The sequence below is a fragment of the Equus przewalskii genome, chromosome 13 (assembly GCF_037783145.1).
Source record: "Equus przewalskii isolate Varuska chromosome 13, EquPr2, whole genome shotgun sequence".
NCBI lineage: Eukaryota > Metazoa > Chordata > Mammalia > Perissodactyla > Equidae > Equus > Equus przewalskii.
This window is the reverse complement of record NC_091843.1, coordinates 82198758-82225070: the sequence shown is the minus strand read 5'-3', so window position 1 is coordinate 82225070 and position 26313 is coordinate 82198758. Positions and strand designations below refer to the sequence as shown.

The 26313-nt window shown below is 36.5% G+C and overlaps 1 protein-coding gene across 9 annotated transcripts in view; it reads left to right on the top strand.

Moving 5' to 3' along the window:
* XRCC4 (X-ray repair cross complementing 4) overlaps positions 1 to 25917 on the top strand; it is a 235263-nt gene extending 209346 nt beyond the window's left edge. For all 9 annotated transcript variants that reach the window (XM_008539125.2, XM_008539098.2, XM_008539089.2 and 6 more), the window contains one exon: positions 25316 to 25917. In XM_008539125.2, coding sequence (XP_008537347.2) covers positions 25316 to 25427 — 112 coding nt within the window. In that variant the 3' untranslated portion in view covers positions 25428 to 25917. The remainder of the gene's footprint in view (positions 1 to 25315) is intronic.
* The last annotated feature ends 396 nt before the right edge of the window (positions 25918 to 26313 follow it).

The window sequence follows — 26313 nt, the reverse complement described above, 5'->3', positions numbered from 1 at the left end:
CTTATCATAGAAATAGATAATTTTAGGGGACCAGCCCTGTGGCCAAGTGGTTAAGTTTGTGCACTCTGCTTCGGTGGCCCAGGGTTTTGCCAGTTTGAATCCTGGGCGTGGACATGGCACTGCTCATCAAGCACGCTGAGGCGGCATCCCACATGCCACAACTAGAAGGACCCACAACTAAAAATACACAACTATGTACCAGGGGCTTTGGGAGAAAAAGGAAAAATAACATCTTTAAAAAAAAAAAGATAATTTTAGTACTTTTGTGTTTTGACCTCCATATTATCTTCATAGGTGGTTCATCTGCTACTTTTACTATATATTTGCCTTTACCAGTGATTTTATTGCTTTTTTTTTTGATAATTTTTTTTTTCCTATTTGTGGTCTTTCCTACTTAAATAAGTCCCTTTAGCATTTGTTGTAAGACTGGTTTCTTTGTGATAAACTCCTTTAATTTTGCTTGTCTGGGAAACTCTTTATCTCTCCTTCCATTCTGAATGATAACCTTGCTGGGTAGAGTATTCTTGGCTGTAGATTTTTTCCTTTCAGCATTTTGAATATATTGTGACAGTCCCTTCTAGCCTATAAAGTTTCTGCTGAGAAGTCCACTGATAGCCTTATGGGCTTTCCTTTTTGTGTAACTAACTGTTGCCTTTCTCTTGTGGCCTTTAAGATTCTCTCTTTATCTTTAATACTTGACATTTTAATTCTAATGTGTCTTGCTGTGGTCTTGGTTATCTCTGTTTTGTTTAGTTCTTTCTCTGGGGTTTGTCCTGTTCCCTTACTTGGAATGTATTCCTTTGTCTCCTCATTTTGCCTCTTTCTCTGTGCTTATATCTATGATATTAGGTAGGTTAGCTATGTCTCCCAGTCTTGGAGAAGTGGCCTTATGTAGAGATACCTTATGAGGCCCAGTAGTGTGCTTCCCTTTTGTCACCAGTTCCAAATGTTCCAGGAGTGTCCCTTGTGTAGGCTACATGTGCCCTTCTGTTACAGCAGAGTTGCTCTTAATGCAGGTGCCCAGGGAGGCTAGGCCGTTGCCCTGGCCTGCAGGTTGTAATTCTCAGCTGCATGTGGCTGCTATGGACCCTTCAGACACTTTATCGGGCATGGGAATTCCCAGCACAGTTGTCTGCAAGGTCTAGTAGCACATTCCTGTTGCAGTTTTTCTGTTAAGTGAGGAGGCACACCCTGCCCTGCAGAGGCAGACCCACTGACCCAGCTGCTGAGGTTATGCAGTCTACAAGTTGCCTGAGGGCTTACTGTTGGGTGGAGCCAATACCTAGGGCAGGCTACCTACCCTGACTGAACTGGATTAAATCAGCACTCCAGCAGGTGGTGCAGACCCCTGGTCTAAGAGGCCAGGGGAAGAACTCCAGTGGCATCTGCCAGGGTCTGTTTCAGCATGTCTGTACTATGTCACAATAATGGCTGCTGCCAATGTCTCAGTCCCTAGGGAGGTCTCACCTCTCACCGAGATACACTCAAAGCCTATTAAGTGAGTCTCTTTTCACCAAACAGCTGTGCACCTTTCTTTCTGGTGATTTTAGGTTGCTTTCTGAAACGGGTGAATTTGTGCATGGGCCCTTTAAGGGCAGGCTTTTTTCCCCTTGTGTCTGATAGCTTTTCTAGGGATATTCCCCATTATAGTTAATGGCCAGCAAAGCCAGGTGTTATGACACTTGTGCTGAGTCCAAAAGTTGCTTACTATGGTAACGCTCCCCTTCTCAGATCTCCCCCTGCTCCAAGGAAGGCTTCATACCTTAAGATTGTTCCCAGCCGTGAAGTGCCGCGGCTTGACGATGGCTTTTTTCTCTCCAGGAAGGAATTTCTGCCTCTTCCACCTCAATCAGCACTGTGCCCCATTGTGGGGGTTCTTTTTATACAGTTTTCAGTTCTTTCTCAGGGGTAATTGTTCCAAGAGTAGTTGTAAATTTGTTGTGTCCATGGGAGAAGGTGAGTTTGAGTCTGTCTACACCACCATCTTAATACTGTACTTCTGGTGACTCCAGCAATGCATTTTTTTAAGCATAAAAAATATATTATGAAAAAGATTAATTTATTTCAGGAAGGAATAATTATAGTATACCACATTAATAGATAAAAAGAGAAAAACCTTATGATTAAATCAATTGATTCATAGAAATTTAATAAAAGTCACCACTTAGATATAATAAAATTTCTTTGAAAGTTAGAATTTATAGGTATTTCCTTATGTACCCAACAAAACTCATGAAAGATAGAAGCATTTCTTCAGACCAAGGTTCCCACGGTCACTACTTCTATTCAGTATTATATTGGAGAGCCTGGCCAGTGCATATAGAGCACAAAAAGAAATAAAATGTATAAATCTTGGAAAGAAAGACAATTTTCAATATTCACAGTTCATATAATTGACTACATAGAAAACCCAAAAGAATCTGCAGGTAAATACTTTGAATTAATAAGTATTTTATCAAAGTGGCTCAATATGTGATAAAAATACAAAAATCATTTGCATTTCTATATACCAGCATCAAATGATTAAAAAATGTTATTTAAAACATACATGGATTAAATTATAAAAAGATGCAGCAAATTTTAAAATTTGAGAGATAGGAAGATTCAGTATCATAAAAATTTCAGTTCTTTCTAAATTATCTGTAGAGTCACTCCATTTGTAATCAAAATCCCAATAAGGCTTTGGCAAGTTGTTTCTGAAATTTATGTGGAAGAACAGTAGACCAAGAATAGCCAATGCAGTCCTGAAGAAGAATAAAGTGGGAAAATTTCTTTACCAAATATCATGACTTGTTATATAGGAATAGTAATTAGTAGAGTATAGTATTGACTCTGACATAGACAACTATGTAAATTAAACAGAAGAGTCTAACATTATACCCATGTTTATATGTAGATTTTATATGTGACAAAATTGGTGATCCAGTTCACTAGGGAAAGAATCAACTAGGAGAATTGGTTTTCTCTTTGAAAAATAATGAAATTTCCTGTCCTCCTCAATCCTACATGAAAATAAATTTCAAATCAATTAAAAATGTGAACATAAAGGTCAATAGTTTAAAAATTTTGAAAGAAAACACATGAGAATATTTTTAAGGTCTTGAGGAAGAGAAGAGTTTCTTAAACAAGTCTGAAAGACAGCAACTCATAGAAGAAAAGATGTGTAAATCTGACCACATTAAAATAAAGAGCTTCTGTTCATCAAAAGACATTATAAAGAAAATGACAACCCACATACTGAGATAAAATACTTGCCACCTTTATAACTGACAAAGAATGTATATTCTCCTCCTAAGTCAATAAAATAAAATACAAGCAACCCAATAGAAAAATGGCCCAAAGACTTAAGCAGGTATTTCAGAGAAAAAACACACAAATATCTTTTAAATGTATGACAAGATGGTCAACTTCATTAATTCTCCATGAAACATGTATTGATGACAATGGGGGGAAGAGAAACTTTATAGTAGAGAAGCATGGCAGACACTAGCTTGTGATCAAAGTGAACAGCATCAGTAATGGTACAAACTGAAATCTTACACCACTTGATCGGATGTAATAAGGAAATAAGTCCACTTCTGTGATAGTCCTGCCAGAGGTGTGTAACTTTAATCAAACCATGAGGAACTATCAGGAAAATTTAAGTACATTCTACCATCTAACTGGCCAGTCATCATCAAAAGTACCTCAAGAAATGACTGAAGAACTGAGAAAGAAGACTAAAGAGATATGACTACTAAAATCACGTGTGGTTTTGAAGTGGAGCTTTTTGTTAGAAAGGATTTTATTGGGACTATGGGAGACTGAATGGAGACGGAGGATTAGATGGCAGTAATGTGTGAGTGTTAATTTGCTGATTTTGATGGTCGTCTTCTTGTTACGTAGGAGAGTGTTTATAAGGACATTTATGCTCACCATGTACTCACGGAAATAATGAGGTAACAGGGACATGATATTGGCAACTTATTTTCAAATAATACTGTTCCTACAACTTTTCTTTCAACCTAAAAAGTAAATTTTTTAAAAATGCTGCAGAGAGATACTATTTAACAACATTTTAGCAAAAACTTAAAGTTCTGACAGTATCAAGTGTTGGAGAGAAATTGATTAACAGGAACTCTTAAACACTGCTAATGGGAGTGGAAATTAGTTCGAACACTTTGAAAAACTATTGACAGTGTTTTGTAAAAAGAATTCACATACAGTATGACTTGGAAATTCAAATCCTAGGCATATTACCAAAGAGAGATTCTACTATATGTGCTCTAAAAATTTTATATAAGATGGTCACAGCAGTGTTGTTTGTACTATATATATGTATATAGTCACAATATAATGTTATACGTGGTGAAAATGAATGAGATAGATGAATCATAGTTACCTAATGTTGAGTGAAAGAAGCAAGTCACAGAAGGCTTTATAAAAGTGTGATTCCACTTTTATAAAGCTCCAAAATAAAACAGGTTTTATACGAGATATTTAGGAATTTGTATATATGTAATAAAACTTTCCTTTTTAAGGCAAAGGAATGATTAACACCCAATATAGGATAGGATTGTGCTTCTGTGAGGAGGCAAGGGGAGCAGCTTGGAGAAAGGAGCGTGTTGCATGTAACCGTATTGGTAATTTTGTAGTCTTAAGTGGTGGCATTGCAGGAGTTTGATTTATTATTATGCTTTATAACTTATATGTATTTACGTATTATATGTATATCGTATGTACCAAATATTACATAAAACTATTTTTAAATTGTTGAAACCATGGAGGAGTGATTTTAGGTCGCAGGTTTGGCTCTTCCCTTTAATGCTGGTAAGAAACCCTTTTAAGCCTGGAGAAAAAGGGGAAGACGTAGCAAATCAACCTGCCAGGACATTTTTTGACTGTGTAGTCAAACAATAAATGAAAGAAAACCCTGGGGCTAAAGCGTTAATATACTGCTCAGTATTATGTCGTAAGGGCCTCGGTTATTTGAGAATACTTCCAGCTGCTTCTCCCTCAGCCTTCAAGTCCAGCAGGGGTAGCTGGGTACAGTACTCGAGACGCTTTGATGCTGTGTGCCCTCCCGGTGTAGTTTCCTGACCTAAGTGTTCCATAGAAGTAGACTTTGGCATGCCAATTTTCTTTGTTTTAAAAGAGTCTCTTTGAAGCAGAAAATTAAAGTCCTCTTAAAAGGACTTTGCTGTTAACTAAAGAGTTCCATTTCTATTTGTCAGACAGTTCTCCGACACATGAAGAAAACAAGCAAATCGATTATATAAATAGGTAGACAGCTTTATGAAACACAGACTAGTGACCCCTGGAGCTCCGAGAATCGGTGTTGTACAGCAGAGATGCTTCCTGACAGCTTTTACATGGGCTTTGTTTATCTGCAGTGAATCCATCTATATTGAATCAATATTTAAACTATATGCGAAAGAAAACATTCACAATAGTGTGTGACTGAGCTCATTGTAAGTGAACGTTTACCCTAACAGTCATTAACTGGAAATATAGGAGTTGTGTGGCCACTAAACATTTTATTTTCTGTTGAAGTAAAATCCTTTGAAAAGGAGAAGATATAACGTGAACTTTATTGTCACAATCTTTTCTCATAAGAGGCAGCAATAGACATCTGTCTCAAAGACATTTGACTGAACACATATGATTATCACTTACCTCTCCACAAGGATAATATAGCAAAGCAGCAGAAGAGTTTACATTTGAACATCTCAAAGTACCCATTTTTATATTTTCCACTACTTCAGGATGGATAGTACCATATGGCTTCCACATAAGTGGACCTGTTACTAATAAACTAGGACTGATGTGTAATTACGCTTTCAGTGATTCATCTGCGAAACACCCTGGGTTATTTTACATAGAAGCATCTGGTTCACATGTGTACTGTGGTTATTCTGTGCTGATTGACATCTGTATTCTTCTAATAAAGTCTCAGTTGCACAGATGTGAGCTATTGCCTTCTTTCTTATACAGACAAAACCTGCATTTGAAAAATCCTTATCTCGACCCTGAATGTGAACATTTCAATGTTCTACACACACACACACCACTTGTACTGTGACTGGAACATAACATAAATATTTCATGCAATGTATTTCAATTGTTGAACAGATGTATGTAGGCACCTTTATCTCTTTTTATGTTTGTTTATACCATGACATCTGTTTTTGATTGTAAGCTCAAAGAGGGCAGTGACCATGTCAATTTAGTATTATGCAGACAGTGTCCAGTAAAGCATAATTCACTTTCAAATGCTTGCTAAGTATTTGTCAGTCAAGATGGTGATGTTAATGACTTTAAGAAAAAATGGAGCTTATAATCTGACTGTAAACACCTTTTGGTCTTGAAGAAGTATTTGCTGTAAATGGCCTTGCTTTCGATTTCACACATTATAATTAGCCAGGTAACACACAAAGCTATGTTGTTTTGAGCAGAATTAGTTTACTTTATTTTCGAATAAATCTTTAGTGATATAAGATTTCAAAGAGGTAGAATTCAAGGCAAGTTTCATGAGAGATGTAGCATTTTAGCTGAGCCCTCAAGAGTAGGTAGAAATTGGGCACGTAGTAATGAAGGGAAGGGCATTTGAGGGCAAGGGAAAAGGGAAAGAGGCATCAGCTAAGAGCATGGAGGAGACCAGCAGGCCTGGGTTCAATTCCTGCCTTGGCTATTTATAATTGTGAGAACTTGGGTGAGTTGCTCAAATATTTAAGATATTGATTTCTCATCTGGAAAATAGAGACCATAACAGGACATAGGATTATTGTGACAGTTACATGAATGAGGAGCTTAACACAGTACCTGGCATAAGGAAAACATTTAATGAATGTTAGCTGTTACTCTCGGTGATAAATTAGCAGCTTTAAATATACTTTCAATGGAACTTTGAATATTGAATTTGAAAAAATGGAGAGCCAGCTCCAGGTTATGTGCGAAGATCTAAAACTTCGGGTTGAAATTCTTATTTGCACCAAGAAAGGTCAAGGTCCTCTTCTTAAAAAGTCATATTTTTCCCTCTTAAATTATTCTCTTCAATTACACATGCAGCAGAGTGACATCAGGGTATAATCATGTGTGCTTGAATTAAAACAGCAATATCACAATGAATAAGACACTTTCAATGCGTAATTTACCTTTGTTTTTTAGCCCTTTTACTTTTCCTCTACACGTCAGGCTCAGAAGCATTGTCAACACTGACTCTTCACGAATCCTGTGAAAAAACCCTCTTTGCCTTGTTTCCAAATTTATAATAACCATTTATTTCATGTGGAAGGAAGAGAGTTTGGCCCACACTTCAACAAGCAGACATAAACACCTGTCTCCTGTAATAGGTCATATGACCTAATCTAATTTCCCTAAGAAAAATTAACAAAAATAGCAGTCAGTGTATGATATTTATGAGGTCCAGCTCCAATGTGTAGTATTAAAACTGGGAAGCAAGGGGAGTGGTCTTCAAAGAGAAATCTAAAGAATTTCTAATCATTTTCTATTTTGGCAATATGCAAGTATTTTAATAAATAGTCTTCACTTTCCCAGGTTTTAATTTCTTTTTTTTTCCAGATTTATATGGACAGTTAATGTGTCCCATTAACATTTTTATCTCTTTGTAGAACTTTAATCTTCCTGTGGTAAAAATCACATCATTTCAAAAGAAAACTTTCATTAAAAAATAATTTAATTTCCAAGTAGTTAAAAAGTGTATATGCTCCTCTGTTGCTTGTAAGCTGTGTTTATCCCTTTAACATTCCTAAGAGTAAGAACTTTCAGGAACTGTAATGTTATAGTCACCCATTTTCAATTAGAATTAAATACCCCTGTTGCCTTAAGAACAGTAACTAGAAGGAGTATGTTCAAGGATGTTCATTGAAATGTGATTTCAATAGGCATTTAAGTTGTTTATAATTTTTGTCTGTGAGTAGAGAATTAGTTAAATTTTTAAGGTACTTAATGTAATGGAATACTATGAGGCCATTAAAAGTGATTTTGTAAACCCATTATTGGCAAAAAAGGTGTTCCCCAATGGATTATTAAGTGAAATATGATACAAAGTACTTTTCATAGTATAATTATTTTTAAAAGACTGCATAGTTGTATATAAATTCAAAGAAGATATACACAAAAATATCAACAGGTGAACGGACAGAGGATGATCTTTATTTTATTCTATTTTTCTGAGGTTCTTTGAGTCTTGCAGTGTACATATACTAATTTATATACCAAAAAACAAATAATTTTTGTTATTGCTTACATCCACTGGGATCTATATGGGATTTAGAATTTCTGTATTTGAAACCCTAGTCTTCTTAAGAAGTGATTAGGGAAACTCTTTATTTCTTTTTACGAAATGTTTATTTTAAGCAGTTACTATTTCACCCTAAGGAATATTTGTTTGATTATGACTCAATACCGAAAATAAGTTAGAGAGGAGATAATATGGAAAATTTAGATTCATAACTTTGGGTGAAACCTAAAAGTTCTTATTCTCTTCTATCCTGAAAATACAATACTAGAATTTTGGATCTAGAAGGGACAGTCCAGATGTGGAAATAACCTTTTAACTTCATCTCACCTAAATGTTGGATATTTGGATTGGGTTTATCTGGATTTCTAACAGGGTCTATCGTTATTTTAATAAAATTCCCAAGAATATAAATAAACTTTTTCCTTAAATATTCAGTGTTCTGATAGAGCAATCAATTCCATTTTTTTATAAGAAAAGTTGCTCAAGGAAAGAAAACACTTATTGCTGTTATGAATAAGAGTTACTTTTAATCATTAACAGCCAAGTAGCTCTTCAAAAGTTATGAAAAATTACCATGTCGTAAACATCAAATAGCATTTTATGTGTAACACGGTAATTTTTATGTATATATCTGCAAATACAAATAAGCCTACAAAAAGGAAAGATGTGTTCTTGACATCTAGATTTGGAACTTAAAATATTTTTTAATCTTATAAATCAATATTTTGTACACACTTCATCATAGCATGTTATATTTGTCTAAATATATTTTTTCTCAACTAGATTGTGAGATTTTCAAGGTTTGGAGTTATGTTTTATTTGTTCATCTCAGAGGCCAGCACAGTGCCTGACATTGAGAAAATATTGGTTGAAGCAAAGAATGTGTGAAAGACAGGTTCTTATATTTGTGTTGACTGTTAGTTCTCATGATGACTATTTCTAATAGTTTGTTTATATCACAGGCTAAATGGTCTTTGTGGAATGGTCTAAGAAAATCTATTGTTTATAACATTTCTGAAAAATGTGTGCTGAGTTTAAGTTTCAAAACATACTTTAAAAAAAAAAAAAACTCTTTCCTAAATTGTAAATCTCCTGTGTGTGGTAAACTATACATAGACAACCGAGGTTCCTGCCTTCTGGAAACTTACATTGTTACAAATGGGATTTTTAATGGCTCCTTCTAGTCACTTCCAAATTTCTTAGTTATAGAAAAGTGTCCAGTGATAGAATAGGAAATATCAAATATCTTTTTTCTTTTACAATATAACAAATGGGGCTGTTTTTACAGAAAGCAGTAAAAGAATGCACTATATAGATGGCAATTTAAGAGAATTAAGAGTTAAGGTTTTCTCTATTTTCCCATCCATAGAGGCTCAATAACATTTTGAGAGGAGGTAATATATATTTTAAGGGAAATTATGATCAGACTGGAGAATCCAGCTGAATATTTTCCATGCGTGTTTATACCCTGTTCAATTTTCATGGTTGTCTTTTGGGGCTGCATGTGAATTTATGGATGACAGCTTCCCTAATTCCAAACAAGTGTTAGAATTTCTTGGTTCAACATTTAATTTCTGTTTATGGTTTCTGGTTTTTGAAATCTGATTCTCCTTCTTGATTGGTCATTGATTGTGAGATTGATGGTGATAATTCCTTATTGCTAATAGGGTTCACATTTCTTCTCAGAAGAAAAGACGTGTAGAGCTGAAGAGTTTATTTAACTTTAACTTCTACTTGCATTATTAAGGAAAGTATGATTGCTTACTTTTTCCTTGTTGTTTCTCAATAGCCAGATAGAAGAGGTTTAAACTGACTAACATTCCTAAATAATAATAATTTAATTAAACTTAAGTTAACAGAAAATCCAACCAACTGGAGTCTTCTAGTAGTTGGGTTCTGTGTGTTCACTTAGAAACTTACCAGCTTTTGCTAGTGAGGCTTTTAGCCTGAGGATTGAAACACCATTCATTTAAACACACCTCTCCCTTTCCAAGTATTCCAGTAAAGAGGGGTATAAATAAACTAATGGTATTAGTGTGAACTTGTAAGCAGGTAAATTAATAAACATCAAAACTACTGGGAAAAAATAATTTGTTACTTCATTATAGAAAGTGAGCTAACTACTGGCCAGCAATGCTGTCAGAAATTAAAATGTACTTGCTAACCCATAAATAAGGTTTAAATTTATTTTATGTGATAGTATTTCTAAAAAAGCCTATCTTACTGCCCTTCTGATCTGGGATGGGTTTTATTCTGTGTAAATTATGTGTGAAACTAGCCGTAGTTTGTTTCCACGCTCAACTCTAGGAGAAGCAAAAAGGCAAACACCCTCAACAAGAGACTTTTCAGTCAAGTTCAACAGACACACAGTTCTGCATTCTAGGAACTGTGCCAAATTCAGAATGAAACAGTGCTTCTACAGCATAGTCCCTGTTTTGGAGTTGCTTACAATATAACTGACAAGGATGTGCAGAATTAAAGTCTGTAGTTGATACTCCTTCCGTTGAGAGTTGATTTCTCTCTCTCCTCCCCTCAAATCTAGGTGGGCTTTTGACTCATTCATAAACAGTAGAATGCAGAAGTGATGCTGTGTGATTTCCAGAGTCTAGGTCAGAAAAGGCAACCTTGTGCTTAGAGCCCTAAGCATTGATGTAAGAAGTCTGACTACCCTAGGCTGCCTTGCTGCAAGGAAGCCAGGCCACCAAACACTCTCCACCAGCCAGTCCTCGTCTCTGTGGGCTCCCAGCCCAAGCACCAGATATGCGTGGTTGAGCTTTTAGAGGATTCCAGCTCCCGGCCGTGTGTCAGCCCCAGTTTGCCAGTATTCCTAGCTAAGGCCCTGACACCATGGCATAAAGACAAGCCATCCCCACTGTGCCCTGTCCAAATTCCTGACTCACAGAAAGTATGAGCACAATCAAATGGTCATTATTTTGTGCCAGTAAGTTTAAGGTGGTTTGTTACACAGCAGTGGTTGCTGGAACAAAGACCTGCTTGATTTAGGACGTACTGTTGGAAAATACGAGATAATTAATTTCTCTGCCTAAGAGAGTATGGAAGTCTTCCCAGAAGCAGTGCCATCTGAATATGGCTTTCAATGATGAGTAGGAGCTTGCTAAGTAAAGAAGTTAAGAGAAAGAGTCCTCAAGCTAAGGGAACTGTGTGGAAAAGTAGGGCGACGAAGAGAGAATGATGTGTTTGGTGGATGACAAGAGCTTGGTGTGCAAAAGCATTGGCTAGTTAGAGCCAGAAAGGTAGACATGAAACTAGAAATCAGACGATCATTTCTTTCTCTTTTTTCGCTATGCCAAGGGAGTTTCAACTGTAGCCTTGGAGGAGTGGAAAGTAATACTCAGACTTGTGTTGTAGAAAGACAATTAGCAGCAGTTGGAAGATGGGCTGAGGGAGGAAAAAATAAAAGGCAAGGAGAAAAGTTAATAATTATATAGTTCAGATGACAGAGGATCCAGACTGAGATCTGTAGCTTTCTCATAGTAGCAAAATAAGATCAGTTAGGTAACAATTGTTGTTTGAGTTGTTAATCGATTATTTACTGAATTTGTCTGTCTTAGTAATTAAATGCTATAGCCAGTCCTGCATTTTGGCATAGCAAACCAACGCCTTTACAAAACATTGACTTCATTAAATTTGTTAATGTAAATTTAACATAAAAGCTTCTTCCACTATAAATTTTGGAGAAATAATTTAAAAATACTATTTTTCTATTTTCTTAAGGCATTGATTGCAGTAGGACGTTTAAAGAAATGAGACCAAATTGTATCAGTTAATGCTAACAGAACTATATGTCACACTTACTCTGCTTCTTCAAAATACACATCAGTTCAGTACAAATCTTGAAAAAAATGGTAATTTATGTAATCATAAAGAAATCACAATGAGAAAATGTATATAGTGTACTTAGTAAATATAGTTATGTAAACACAGCACACAACTGTAGTCAATAGCTTTATGTGTGGATTTGATTGACTTTTAAATAACATTTGAGATACTTCACATATTTTTAGTGGTAAATGAAAGTTTAGTAGTGACATTTGAACTTTTATTGGAATCATAATACTGTACATGTAATAAACTTTTCAAGGGCAAAAAGGTTAGATAGATCTTTCTCCAGTCATTCTGAGTGTATAGACTACATTTTCCATGGCTGTGCTCCCATATCTACACAGTAAATTGCTACCAATTGTAGATACAGTGATTTGTTTTAAAAACATTCTGCCTCCGTATACAATTTGGTTTTACTTTACAGTTTAGTTATATTTTGAAATCAACTGAAAAGTTTAATCTTTCTAATTCAAAATCAAAATCCACAAAATTTTGTATATTATTTCCATCTGCCTTCTTCCATCCTCTGACCCCTTTCTGACATGTTTCTTTATGACAGACAGAAAGAATATCTCCTAGAATTTGAGGAGTAACACTCGTTACTTTCACCCATAATACCAAATTGAATGAGTAACTTTGTGAAGTTACTTTCTAGTTTGTTTATTTTATGTATCAGTTATATGATATTTTATTTATATGAAAGTTATATGATGTTGGTGATACTCTAAAATAGCCTGTTTTCTTTAAAAAGTCTGGCTGCCCAGGGCCAGCCCAGTGGCATAACGGTTAAGTTCCCATGCTCCACTTTGGCTGCCCAGGGTTCTCTGGTTTGTATCCCAGGCACAGACCTATGCACCACTTATCAAGCCATGCTATGGCAGGCATCCCACATAAAGTGGAGGAAGATGGGCACAGATCTTAGCTCAGGGCCAGTCTTCCTCAGCACAAAAAAAAAAAAAAAAAAGGGAAGATTTACAGCAGATGTTAGCTCAGGGCTAATCTTCCTCAAAAAAAAAAGTCTGTCTGCATAATTATCTTTAGTCACCCATACCATGAAAAGCCTAGAAAAATATTCAGGAAGGATATTCAACAAATCAAAAAGGGAGGAGATAACGTAGGCCACAGCACAGGATGGCAGTGATGACACGTTCACTGCTTTGTGAACAGAGGAATTAATTAGACCAGGTAATTTTGAGAACACTAAGAATAAAGTGCACTGGCATGAACTAAAATAGTGGAAAAATCTGTAAATTAGAGAAGAAACTGAATTCTTTTACTGTAAAACAAAAGATAGCAGAGCTTTAAAAAAGAAAAAGAGGAGGAGAGAGAAGGACAGAGCTGGGTATTTATTTGCCAGGAAAAGGCATTCTTCTTTATTTATTTGCTGCCAAAAAAAAAATTAGCAGTGAAATAATTCACCAAGTATTTTATTTCCCTGAAGAGAAAAAGTAGATGTTTTTTAATTGTTAGAAAGGAGGTTTACAGGTGTTTGTGCTAATTAAAGATCAAAACTAGATTCTGGGGGCTGGCACATGGCCGAGTGGTTAAGTTTGCGCACTCCACTTTGGTGGCCCAGGGTTTCGCCGGTTCGGATCCTGGGCACGGACCTAGCATTGCTCATCAAGCCATGCTGAGGTGGTGTCCCACATGCCACAACTAGAAGGACCTACAACAAGAATATACAACTATGTACTGGGGGGCTTTGGGAGAAGAAAAAAATAGATTCTGAATAGGACAGAATCAGTCCAAACTTCAGTACATAACAGGTTGAAAAAAAATAGTCCCATTGTTTTTTGGTCCAGAATAAGTCTGAGCAATCAGTTAGGATCAGTTTAGGTCTGGTATACTGAGGTCACTCAAAGTGTGTGGTCAGGACACACTAAGGTAGCTTGCAGGACCAGTGCAAAACGAAATCACAGAGCCCTTTTCTTCAAAATTATGAAGAATTTCAAGACAGTGACAGCAGAGCATTAAGCCAGGGATGAGGCCCTTCTAAGCTTGTGGCCCTGTGTGACTGCCAGCGCAGGTCATAGGCCCATGAGGGTGGCATTGTCTGTGGTTCTTTAACAGCCTGACTCTTTAGAACCGTCATAGGGAAAGCCAGCTCCCTGTTGTGTTACCCCAGACAGAGGCTGCTGTGAGCGCATATTTAGGAGCGCTCGGCAACTCACTGTTACTTCCATCTTGGCTTGTTTGTTTGCTCCCTTTGTATCCCAGGCATCTAGCGCTGTCTCTGACCTGTGATAAGCACTTAAAAAATAGTGAACAGGTAGGTGATGGATGATGGTACTTGCCAGCCTCTCTCAGTGACTCTGCTTCAGTTCATCTCTAGATAGGAAGACCCAGTATGGGTACTTTTGAGCTTCATGTCATATTACACAGACCTTGCAGATGCCTCCTCCAGCCAGCTTGAGGGTTTCTTATAGCTCTGGGCTTTGCATGCCCTGCTCTCACTCAACCTATTGCTCTATTCAGTTATCCTGAAACCTATTTAAGCTGATAGATTAGAATAACAATTGAGCCTTAAGTAAGTTAAGGCTACAGTGGTATGCAGAATAATGCTTCTCCCTCACAAAGATGTCGGGGTCGTAATTCCTGGAATCTGAGACTATATTAGATCACATGGCAAAGGGAAATTAAGGTTGCAGATGGATTAAGGTTGCTAATGAACTGACCTTAAAAGTTATCCTGGATTATTCAGGTGGGTCCAGTGTATCACAAGACTCTTAAGTAGAAGAGAGAGGTTGAAGGAGAGTCAGAGAAAGAGATGTGACAAAGGAAGCAAGGTCGGAGTGAGGGGATGTGAGAAGTCCACCAGCAAGTGCTGGCTTTGCAGATGGAGGAGGGGGCAGCCTCTGGAAGCTGGAAAAAGCAGGGAAACAGATTTTCTGGTCGAGCCTCCAGAGAGGAGCACGGCTCTGCCAACATCTTGATTCTAGCCCAGTGAAATCTGGGTCAGACTGCCAACCCCCAGAACTGGAAGATAATGAATTTGTGTTGTTTTAAGCCACTCTGTTATGGTAATTTGTTGCACCAGCAGCAGGAAACTAAAACAGCTGGTTCCACACTGTGGCGAAACTATCATTCCTGGTCCCTGGTTCCATAGAGATTGCTCAGCTCCGTGGTTGGGTATTATTGTCTGCCCATGTTTTCTCCGCTTCTCTTGGTAGCCAAAAGTAGAGTTCTGTCTTCTTTTTCTGTGTTTTTATTTTCCTTCATTGGACCATTAAGTTTTTGGGTTCAGGCTAGTAGATGTTATATTCTCAGAGAAGCAAGTAATGCAGCCTGTTCCAGAGAACACTAGTTTCTTGGAATATTAATAGCTAAGAGATAGTGAGAAAAGAGGCTTTGGCTGCCAAATTCATTTGTAAAACCTAGGATAAACAAGCTCTTTTTTTTTTCTTCAAGCACTTTAAAAAGATATAATCTGTGTGTAAGGTTTAAAAACAATCTCAACAGTTTAAAAGAATATTCAGCAAAAAAGTACCTCTGTCCTTCAGCCCACGGTTCTCTCCTCAGAGTCGGCCATTTCTAGTGGGCCATCACATCCTCCCAGAGTGATTCTATGTACATGTAAACACACATAGACCTATATATATGTATGTGTGTAAATATACACACACTCTAATTTCCTACACACACTCTTCTGCACCTTGCTTTTGTTTTACCTAATAATTTAATTAACAAGTTTATTTATGGAAGAACTTCCATGGCTTTTAAAGCATAATATCCACATGAAATACTTAGAGAACTTAGTGTAGAAAAATAAATATTTTCCAAACGTTTTGGACCACAGCTTTCATTTTTTAGAGTGTCTCGTGGAACTCCTTTTTGAGACACACTGCACAACACCCAGCTGCCTTCCTCTGGACTAGTAGTAAGAATGAGTGACCCCTACACTGGTGTAGCCTGAAGGGTATGGGCTTTGGAGCGGGGGAACCTGGGCTAATGTCCTGGCTTCATTGTTGACTTGCCTGCCTGCTGGCTTCCATGCTTACTGGCTGTGTGGCTTTGGGCAAGTCACTTGGCTTTGTTGAGCCTTCTTGTTTACACTGGCTACCTCATTTATTCAGTCATTTGTTTATTAATTAATACATGCAATCATTGGGACATTTATGAACCAGGTCAAATAAAGCAGAGTCTCTCCGCTTGAGAAGCTTCTAGTCTAGTGAGGGAGACTGCATTTATAGCACACCGAGCAGCAATAAGCAATGGCCTGCCTTAAAATTAAAGTTGTAGAGAATAATTTTCTACCAAGATGACAGTTTTCTACTTTTATAGGCATAGATCAACAGTAGCAAATATCAAAACTTGCAAGGAATGCAGGAAGAAGTGGGGTTTAATGTAGGGCATTTCAGGTGTTGATCTTTTGAAGCATGTATGGACTTTGATTTTGGCCATCTAGTGAATTGCCAGAGTAATATTATTTATCTGAATAAAGAGCAGTAACAGTGACAAAATCTTTCAATTTCGTATTATGAAATTCCTGCATAAATTTTGGCATCCTTGTAAATTATGGACATATTTATCTTAATGATTGTGACTTTAAACATTGAATTATATAAAACTAGAGATTTTTATATATTTTACAGGAAGTTTACAGGAGAAATTTTAGAATTATTGTCCTTTCCCAAAGTCTATAAAGCATTGTGTGTTTTAGCATTAAATGTATTCACTCTTCATAATTCTCCTTTCTTTGTTTCATTCAGAATTACCTAGTGTATGTCCATTTTCTTGCTCTTGATAAATTCCAACAGCAAAGTAATAGTCATTAGAAAAAGATATCTTTAGGAATTTAATTGAAAATAACTAATGCAGTTTCTTTTATTTGCCATTTTGGTTGCCAGAAAGAAAGTTTCAACTTCTTTTCTCTCATTTTCTCAGGCCAGTGAAAGGCCGTCTGGGCCTACCAACTTGCAGACAATGTACAACACTCGTTTTGCTGAATCCTCATGACTTCAGTCAGTTAACTTATTTAGGAGACGCTTTTGGTTTTTATAAGGTCAACCAGAAATTTGAAGCCACTTTTCTCATTTATTTTAAGAACAAATATTTTTTTTAAATACTGAGATTTAATTTGAAAATATGGTGGTGACTTTGGTGATGTCAAATCTTTAAGCACATTATTTAAAACTTTTCCATTTAGAAGGTGTTTCTATAATTGAGTTTTTTCCATAGTGGGAATTCTGTTAAGGTCCGAATGATAGCTGACTAGCTATTTAATAGTAGCAAGTACCTAATACTTTCATTTGGCTGTTTTTTGTGATCATTTTGATAAAGGTTTGATTTGCTACATCCTAAAAAACAAACCAGTAGATGTTTGGCTTTTATTATTACCAAATATTGTATGTGCCAGCCAATGCTTAGGTCTGATTCTCTCCCTATAGATTGCTCTTACCTCACCTCTATCTTCATCCCTCGCCCCACATCTGACCTTAACTCTAATCCCAGGGGAAAGTCAGAGATGACATGGGTGGATGACAGGGAAGTTGGTAGTAAAACAAAGTTTTAGATATATAATTTTTTTAATAATGTGAGAGAAGCAGCTACTTTACTGTGCTTTGGTGGCCACGCAGGAATTGACCATTTTGCTAGATTTTTGCTGTGACTGCTATAGTCCAAGAGTTTAAGACTTCCTTCTTCCCAAAAGAAGACGTTGCCTGTTCTTCTTATCTGTAATAAATCAAAAGCATAGCAGCATCCTTGCAGGCTATTCTCCTCGACTCCAGATAATTCATAGCGGGTAAAAATAATTTACCTAACCTGTGTTTACAGATTCATCAGTTAAAGTTGTATAAAAAGCCAGCATTTAAGTGGCAAGTGGAAACAGCACAAGCTGTGGGCACACAAAATAAACTTGGTCCTTGGCTTCTGTGACAACACTTCTCATAGCTCTCAAATCGTTCCTTTTCAATCTTCTTTTATTCCTTTTCCTCTCTAGCTGTCTGCCCTACATTTTAATATTCTCCAGGATTCCATGTTTTTTCTCTGGTTGACTTTCTCTGGGCAATCTCTTTAACTCACTCATTTGCCGTTAGTGGCAGGGATGTGGCAGTGACTTCTGTCTCTGTATGTGTAGTTCACACATCCCTCCTGAGCTCTACACTGATAGACTCATCTACCGACTCAACATCTCTCTCCATTTGGATACCCTGCAGTCACCCAGACTCACCCAGTATGTCTAAAGTGGATCCCTTATGCCTAATACTAAACCTGCCCCTCTTCTGTGTCACCATCTTCGCCATAACTACAGTTATAGGACTCAGAAATCTGAGAACATTGTCATGGAAGAGCAAATAAGATCCAGAACTATTAAGTCCATGCACAGATATAGACACACCACACACACACACGCACACGCACATACACACCAGTGTTCAAAGAGTAATGCTGCAGAGGTTTGCATGTTTTTGAACTTTAAATGAGGAGAATCATATTGTGTGTATTCTTTTATGCCTTGCTCTTTTGGTGAACATTATGTTTGAGATTCATGCATGTGTATAACTGTATCATAGTCCATTGTGTGAAAACTATGACTTATTTGCCCATTTTCCTGTGAAGACATATGGGTAGTTTTTAGTTTTTCACTGTTAGAAACACTGCACCTGTGAACATTTGTGTTATCTCCTGACACACATACGTAAATGTTTCTCTAGAGTGTGTGCCTAGGAGTGGAATTCCTGAGTTATAGGTGCTTACATCTTCGTGTACCTTGGCAGTTATTGCCAAATTGTTATCCACGGTGGTTTCCAATGGTTACACTCCAACCAGCAGTAATTTATCTTGTTATTCCATGTCCTGCTTGATCTTTGATATTCTTGGACATTTTAGTTTTTGCTAATCTGTTGTAAAATTACTTATTAATGGTTGCTAATGCTTATTTGCCCCCATTCTTTCCTCTTCTTGGAAGTTCCTGTAGTCTTTGGCATATATTTTTTAATTATGTTGGGTTTTTTAAAGTATAGGATTTCTTTGGATAGTAATCCTTTGTTAGTAGCATATGTTACAGTGTCCTCCCCAGTTTGTGACTCATCTTTTCAGTCTATTTAAGGTGTCTATTGATGAAAAGGAGTACTTACTTCTAAAATAACTGAATTTATCACTTTTTGCCTTTATGGTTTCATTTTCTGCCTTTAAAAAAGGAAAACTTCCCTATTCTAATATCCTAATGACATTCTCCTTTATTTTCTTCCAAATGCTTTAAAGTTTTGCCGTTGTCATTTAGACGTTTAATTCACCTAGAAATGAATTTTATGTGTATTGTGCAGGTAGAAATATAGTTAGGCCACATAAACATTGACTTTTGATTTTTGATTTCAGAACCATTGTTTATTTCATAGTCAAATGAGCATGATTTTTCAACTATCATGGTGCCATCGGTCATTACACATTTTCCTGGACCTCTCACTTTGCTCAGATAGGCACCTTGTCATGTTTCAGAAATATTATTCTCAGAATATGTTATAAAATGCAACTAATCCACTCCAAACAATACTAATGCTTCCCTTTTAAATAAGAAAATCTTGATAGTCCAGCCATGGTAATATCATTTTAAACTCAGCTGAGAAAATGTCTATACAAAATGAGCCAATAGCTGGAAATACCAATGCAAAAGATGTTGGTAATTCAACACCCAGAAAGTTAAAAGAGAAGGCAATCGTTCATTCTAACATTTTAGAGAAACTTTCTCAGGATGAGATATTTCTTTTGACAAATTTAACTTTTTTTTTTTATTGAGTTATTGATAGGTTACAATCTTGTGAAATTTCAATTGTACATTAATGTTTGTCAGTCATGTTGTAGGTGCACCACTTCACCCTTTGTGCCCACCCCCCACCCCACCTTTCCCCTGGTAGCCACTAAACTGTTCTTGGTCCATAGTTTTAAATTCCTCATATGAGTGGAGTCATACACAGATTATCTTTCTCTTACTGGCTTATTTCACTTAACATAATTCTCTCAAGGTCCATCCACGTTATTGCAAATGGAATGATTTTGTTCTGTTTTGCAGCTGAGTAGTATTCCATTGTATACATGTACCACATCTTCTTTATTCATTCGTCTGTTGATGGGCACTTAGGTTGCTTCCACGTCTTGGCTATTGTAAACAGTGCTGCAATAAACATTGGGGTGCACAGGACTTTTGGGATTGCTGACTTCAGGCTCTTTGGATAAATACCCAGTAGTGGGATGGCTGGATCGTATGGTAGTTCTATTTTTAGTTTTTTGAGGAATCTCCATACTGTTTTCCATAGTGGCTGCACCAGTTTGCATTCCCACCAGCAGTGTATGAGGGTTCCTTTTTCTCCGCAACCTCTCCAACATTTGTTGCTATTAGTTTTAGATATTTTTTGACAAATTTAACTTTTGATCTACACTATTTATTGTTAATTAGATGGTGGTAGTACAATTTTGATCAAGTTGTAATAATCTTTTTCGTGTTTGTGTGTGTGTGTTTTAATGCAGTGTGAAATCAAGCTAAGAGAACTTAGAACTTCAATTATATTGTTGAGAATTTAAGCCATCTTTTAGTGAGGTTGTCATCATCTGAAGAAGTTTCATTTTATTCTCTTTATTTGAAATAGTCCTTATACTTTAGCCTTTAACTGTACCAAGGTGGTTTCTTAATCTGTCATTGATCTTTCTTCTTTAATTCACATCATTCATTTGTTCCACAGATATTTTTTCAGAACCTGTATTTTGCAAGGTAGTCTGTGCTCAACTGTTTGAGTACGACTGTCTCAGAATTTGGGAACTGAAAGAACTCAAGGTCATTGATAATAACCCTAACTTTCCACAAATTAAGAAACCAAGATCCAGAAAGGTGCAGTCGCCTGATCGAGAGCTCATGTGGTGGAGCAGCAGTAAAGATCTCCTGATCCTGTTGAACCATGTTGTTCATAAAAACTCTGAAAATCTATGGACAGCTAATCTTTGATAAAGGAGCAGAGGGCCTACAATGGAGAAAAGAAAGTCTCTTCAACAAATGGTGCTGGGAAAACTGGACAGCCACATGCAAAAGATTGAAAATTGACCAGTCTTTTTCACCACACACCAAAATAAACTCAAAATGGATCAAAGACCTAAAGATTAGGCCTGAGACAATAAGTCTTTTGGAAGAAAATATAGGCAGTACACTCTTTGACATCAGTTTCAAAAGAATCTTTTCGGACGCTGTAACTCCTCAGTTGAGGGAAACAATAGAAAGAATAAATAAATGGGACTTCATCAGACTAAAGAGCTTCTTCAAGGCAAGGGAAAACAGGATTGAAACAAAAAAACAGCTCACTAATTGGGAAAAAATATTTACAAGCCACTTATCCGACAAAGGGTTAATCTCCATAATATACAAACAACTCACACTGCTTAACTACAAAAAAACAAACAACCCGATCAAAAAATGGGCAGAGGACATGAACAGACATTTCTCAAAAGAAGATATGAATATGGCCAATAGACACATGAAAAGATGTTCATCATCGCTAATCATCAGGGAAATGCAAATCAAAACTACACTAAGATATCACCTTACACCCGTTAGATTGGCAAAAACATCCAAAACCAAGAGTGACAAATGTTGGAGAGGTTGTGGAGAAAAAGGAACCCTCATACACTGTTGGTGGGAATGCAAACTGGTACAGCCACTATGGAAAACAGTATGGAGACTTCTCAAAAAGTTAAAAATAGAAATACCCTATGACCCAGCCATCGCATTACTGGGTATCTATCCTAAGAACCTGATATCAGAAATCTCAAGAGTCCGTTGCACCCCTATGTTCATCGCAGCATTATTTACAATAGCCAAGACGTGGAACCAGCCTACATGCCCAGAAACTGATGATTGGATAAAGAAGATGTGGTATATATTTAGATATATATGTTTGTATATACACACAAACACACACACTGGAATATTACTCAGCCAAAAAGAAAAAAAGTTGAAATCTTACCCTTTTTTGACAATATGAATGGACCTTGAGGGTAGTATGCTAAGCGAAATAAGTCAGACAGAGAAAGACAAATACTGTATGATTTCACTCATGTGGAAGATTAAAAATAACAACAACAAACAAATACGTAGATACAGAGAACAGATTGGTGGTTACCAGAGGGGAAGGTGGGGTGGGGAGGGAGTGCTAGAGGGAGTCATTGTACAGTGATGGATGGAAACTAGACATTTGGTGGTGAGCGTGATGTATGTATACAGAAGTCGAATTATAGTGATGTACACCTGAAGTCTGTATAATATAAACCAGTGTTACCACAATTACAAACAAAGAAATGTAGAGTGCAGGTATTAGTTACTTTAAATCATCAGAGAAAAGAAAAATCAGCCTGAATGTGGAAAGTTAAAAAAAAAAAATGCTTCATGGTAGATTTACAACTTAAAGTAGGCCATAACTAATGGTGGTAATTTAAGTAGACAGAGAGGAACTCCCAAGTTTCAAATTACTTATTTAGCTCACTTTCTATTAAGACTTTAGATACAGGTTCTGTGAGTTATTTGCTTTCAAATTTCACCTCTAAGCATGAATTCTTAGAATAAGTGTGTTCATGAAAAAATACTTTGATAAATATGCTAAGGTTAATTATTGTATTGTTTGTAAGACCATTAAAAAAAATGGGACCAACTCAAATATTCATCAGTGGATTGATAGTTAATACATCCAAATTAAAATTAATGATAAATAGGGGCTGGCCCCGTGGCCGAGTGGTTAAGTTCGCACGCTCCGCTGCAGGCGGCCCAGTGTTTCGTTGGTTCGAATCCTGGGCGCGGACATGGCACTGGTCATCAAACCACGCTGAGGCAGCGTCCCACATGCCACAACTAGAAGGACCCACAACGAAGAATATACAACTATGTACTGGGGGGCTTTGGGGAGAAAAAGGAAAAAAAAATTAAATCTTTAAAAAAAAATTAATGATAAATAGATCTATATTTTTCAACATGCAATGACATTGCTAATATATTGTAGAGTAAAATCATCAAGCTGCAAAGTTATATAGAGAAAGTGATCTCACTTTTGAAAAAATACATATGAAAATACAAATAATGCAAAATAGGATAATGTACATTTTTATTGTCCTCTTTATGCTTTTCAGAATTTATAAAAAGTCTTAGAGTAAACATTTATTACTTATAAAAATGATTTTTTTCTTTTTTGGTTGTAAGGAGAGTTCTAAATGTACTCTGTTGACTTACCAGGGATAGGAAAGCTGTAGAACAGTGACCTCCATTCATTGAACAACTTGAGCATCTGACATGTGCTGGGCACTAAGAACGAAGGAGTCAAAATCTGTTTCTTAAGCTCCTCGTGACTTTAGAAGGAGATGAGAATCATAAATGGAGCATCAGGAATCTATTTCCTTCAGACTTTCCTCTTCAGTGTAGTCCATTTGTCTTGTGCTGACTTTTTTTTTAGCTAAACTGATAGATCTCTGTGTTCTGGTTGTACATTGTCTAGACTATGAGCAAAATTACTGACGTTTTTCCGTGTCTGACTTTTTAATAGAAATAATTCAATTCTCTATTTTGTCTAAGAGGACAAAAAGCAACTCTAAGACATTTAGGGCCAGAGAAAAATGTTTAATGTGTTTGGAGTTGACATTGAAAACTTACACATGTAATAATTATACTTTTATCCTGTACTGTATCATTTTCTCCTCCCATGGAATATATTTTTAGATATTTAATTACATGTTACAGTAATTATCTCCATACTTATTGTTGATTTTAACATTGAAACTCCCAGGGGGTAGTACTTGTCATCTTGACAATGCATTAATGCCTAGCACCTTGGCATTCCTGTGAGGGTAATGCTGTCTGAACTTGGTTTGCTCAGGATAAGACAGAACCTGTCCCAGGTCTCATGGCGCCGACAACGGATATTTGCATGCAGTCATGAGGCCAAGGAGGACCCTGTGGTGGCTTCATGTTTAAGAATCTGTGCAGCTAAGAATGAGTGCAGGCCTTTTGAAATACTCATAGTCTAAACATACTCAATGTTTGGGGATTTTTAATGGGCTGTTCTTTTAAATTAAAGACACTATTAGCGGGAGCTCTTTTTATAGTTTATGCAATATTAGTAACTACTAATAACAGTTTCCAAATGTTTTGTCGGAATTTACAAGCATTTTTATTTGTAACACCTCATTTAGTCTTTAGACTACCTCTGAGGCAAATATTATTATCTCAGTTTTAGAAATGAGAGAACAGAAGTTCCGTTAGGTTAAATGACTTGCCTAAAGTCACAGAGCTGATAAGAAATAGACCTGAATTCAAATCTTTATGTCCTGACTTCAAGTCCCATTCTCTTTCAGCTATACCAAGCTGCCATGGCTCCTCCTCTGCCTTTGAAGTTGGAAATATGAGGGTATTACTGAGTATTACTGGGTTGACTCAACCTAGTCATAATTGCCCCTGAAGCCACCTCTAATCGTGAATATTAAGCATATTTTATTTAGGTTCCATAGAGAACCGCTGACAAGGTTTATACCAGGGTATAAACATGTTCCGAAGCTGTCCTGGTTGAGCTCTTTTACCCTCCAGCTTACCGTTTTTAAGACTAGTTAACAATCAGTGATCTTGCCTTTTATCCTAGGACTCAAAGAGAACATTTACATAAAAATAGAGATCAGTGCGTTGATGTAGTGCCTGCAGTCCTGAAGCCGAATACAACTGTTATTAAATGAGGATATGGAGATTCAGTAAATGAGTGTGGACCAACAGCATTTCATCAACAACTGCTAAATGTGCAGGCGTTATTAGTTATGTACATGCTGATAATCAAATGACCACGAGGGAAATTCGTGTGATCAGAACTCCCTGCTGTTAGGAGATTAAAGTGCATGTTAATAGGTAGAATTTAAGAGAGCCAAAGGAAAATGTAAACTGTGATGAAATTATTAAAGAAATGGCTTGAGAAACCTTATATCGTGGCATAAAAATACAGCACAGAGAATATTTCATTTCTCAACCTTAATTATGAATATTGTCGTAGGCCGTTGAATTTTTGTTAGCTCAGAATAGAGACAAATTAATTCTAAAGCAGTTAAAGAAACTAAACTCCCTTCATCTGTGTTTGTGTTAAGTCAGCAGAGGGAAATAAGTCTCTAAACCAATTCTGTAACAGAGTTTAACTTTTGTTTCACTCATGTATCTCTTAATATTCTTTTACTCTATATGGAATTTTTAAAAATAAAATTATCTTGATTTTCTTTTTGCTCTAGGCATGAACCTCCACTACCTGAGGCGTTGAGAAAGGAGCACAGCTCAGCTGAAAACATGTCTTTAGAAACTCTAAGAAACAGGAGTCCAGAAGACCTCTTTGATGAGATTTAACTGTCTCAGAAAAGTACTTTGATGTTCACTAGACTGTACTTTCTATTCATTTCTTTAAACTGAAAAAGCAAAATTTCAACTCAGCAGCAGCTATTACTGCACCTTACAATTTAATTACATACACACCGAGTTGAAACCATTGTGCAGAGTGGATTACACGTGTATGAAGATATGATTTGATGACAATGGCACATTATTCTAAACTGTTCATTCAGCATGACTATAATTACATAAAATCTCAGACTTTTTGTTGCGGAGGACACATTTATCTTATCCAATTCACACATATTATATGTGGTAGCTGTCTAACATCCTGTCTAGGAGGATTTTGGAAACAGGACAGAGAAAATGTCTATGGTGCTTTTTTGAATAGTCATATTCTGAACAACGATGTTTGAGCATTTTAATTTGTGGAATGATGTATAAAAGCTATTTTTAGTTGTACACAAGCAACCTGAAAATCTGATAATAAAATTTTTGATGTATTGAAGACTTTGTGTTCTTAATAATGTTATTTAGCTCCACTTTTTCCTTTATAAAGGCCTGCTCCTATAGTAACGTGCTTATTAATATAAATGTAGCCCTCTTTTGTATCCAAAAAAGAATACTTTTCAGAGATTGTTAATAAAAGATTTATCTTAACATGTACAAGGGCCTTCTTTGAAGACAGGGACCTTGTCGTATTCACTTGTCTATCCTCAATAACATCTGGCACTTTTTTTTTTTTTAGTATTCACTATTCCTACTTCTTAACCTCTCATTCTGTCTTCACTTCTCTCTGCTTGAACATCCGTTCCCTCCTTGCTACTCAGAGTTAACAATGACCACCATGTCGCTAAATCCCATAGCTGGTCCGTTCTCATCTTACTAAGCCTCTCAGCAACAT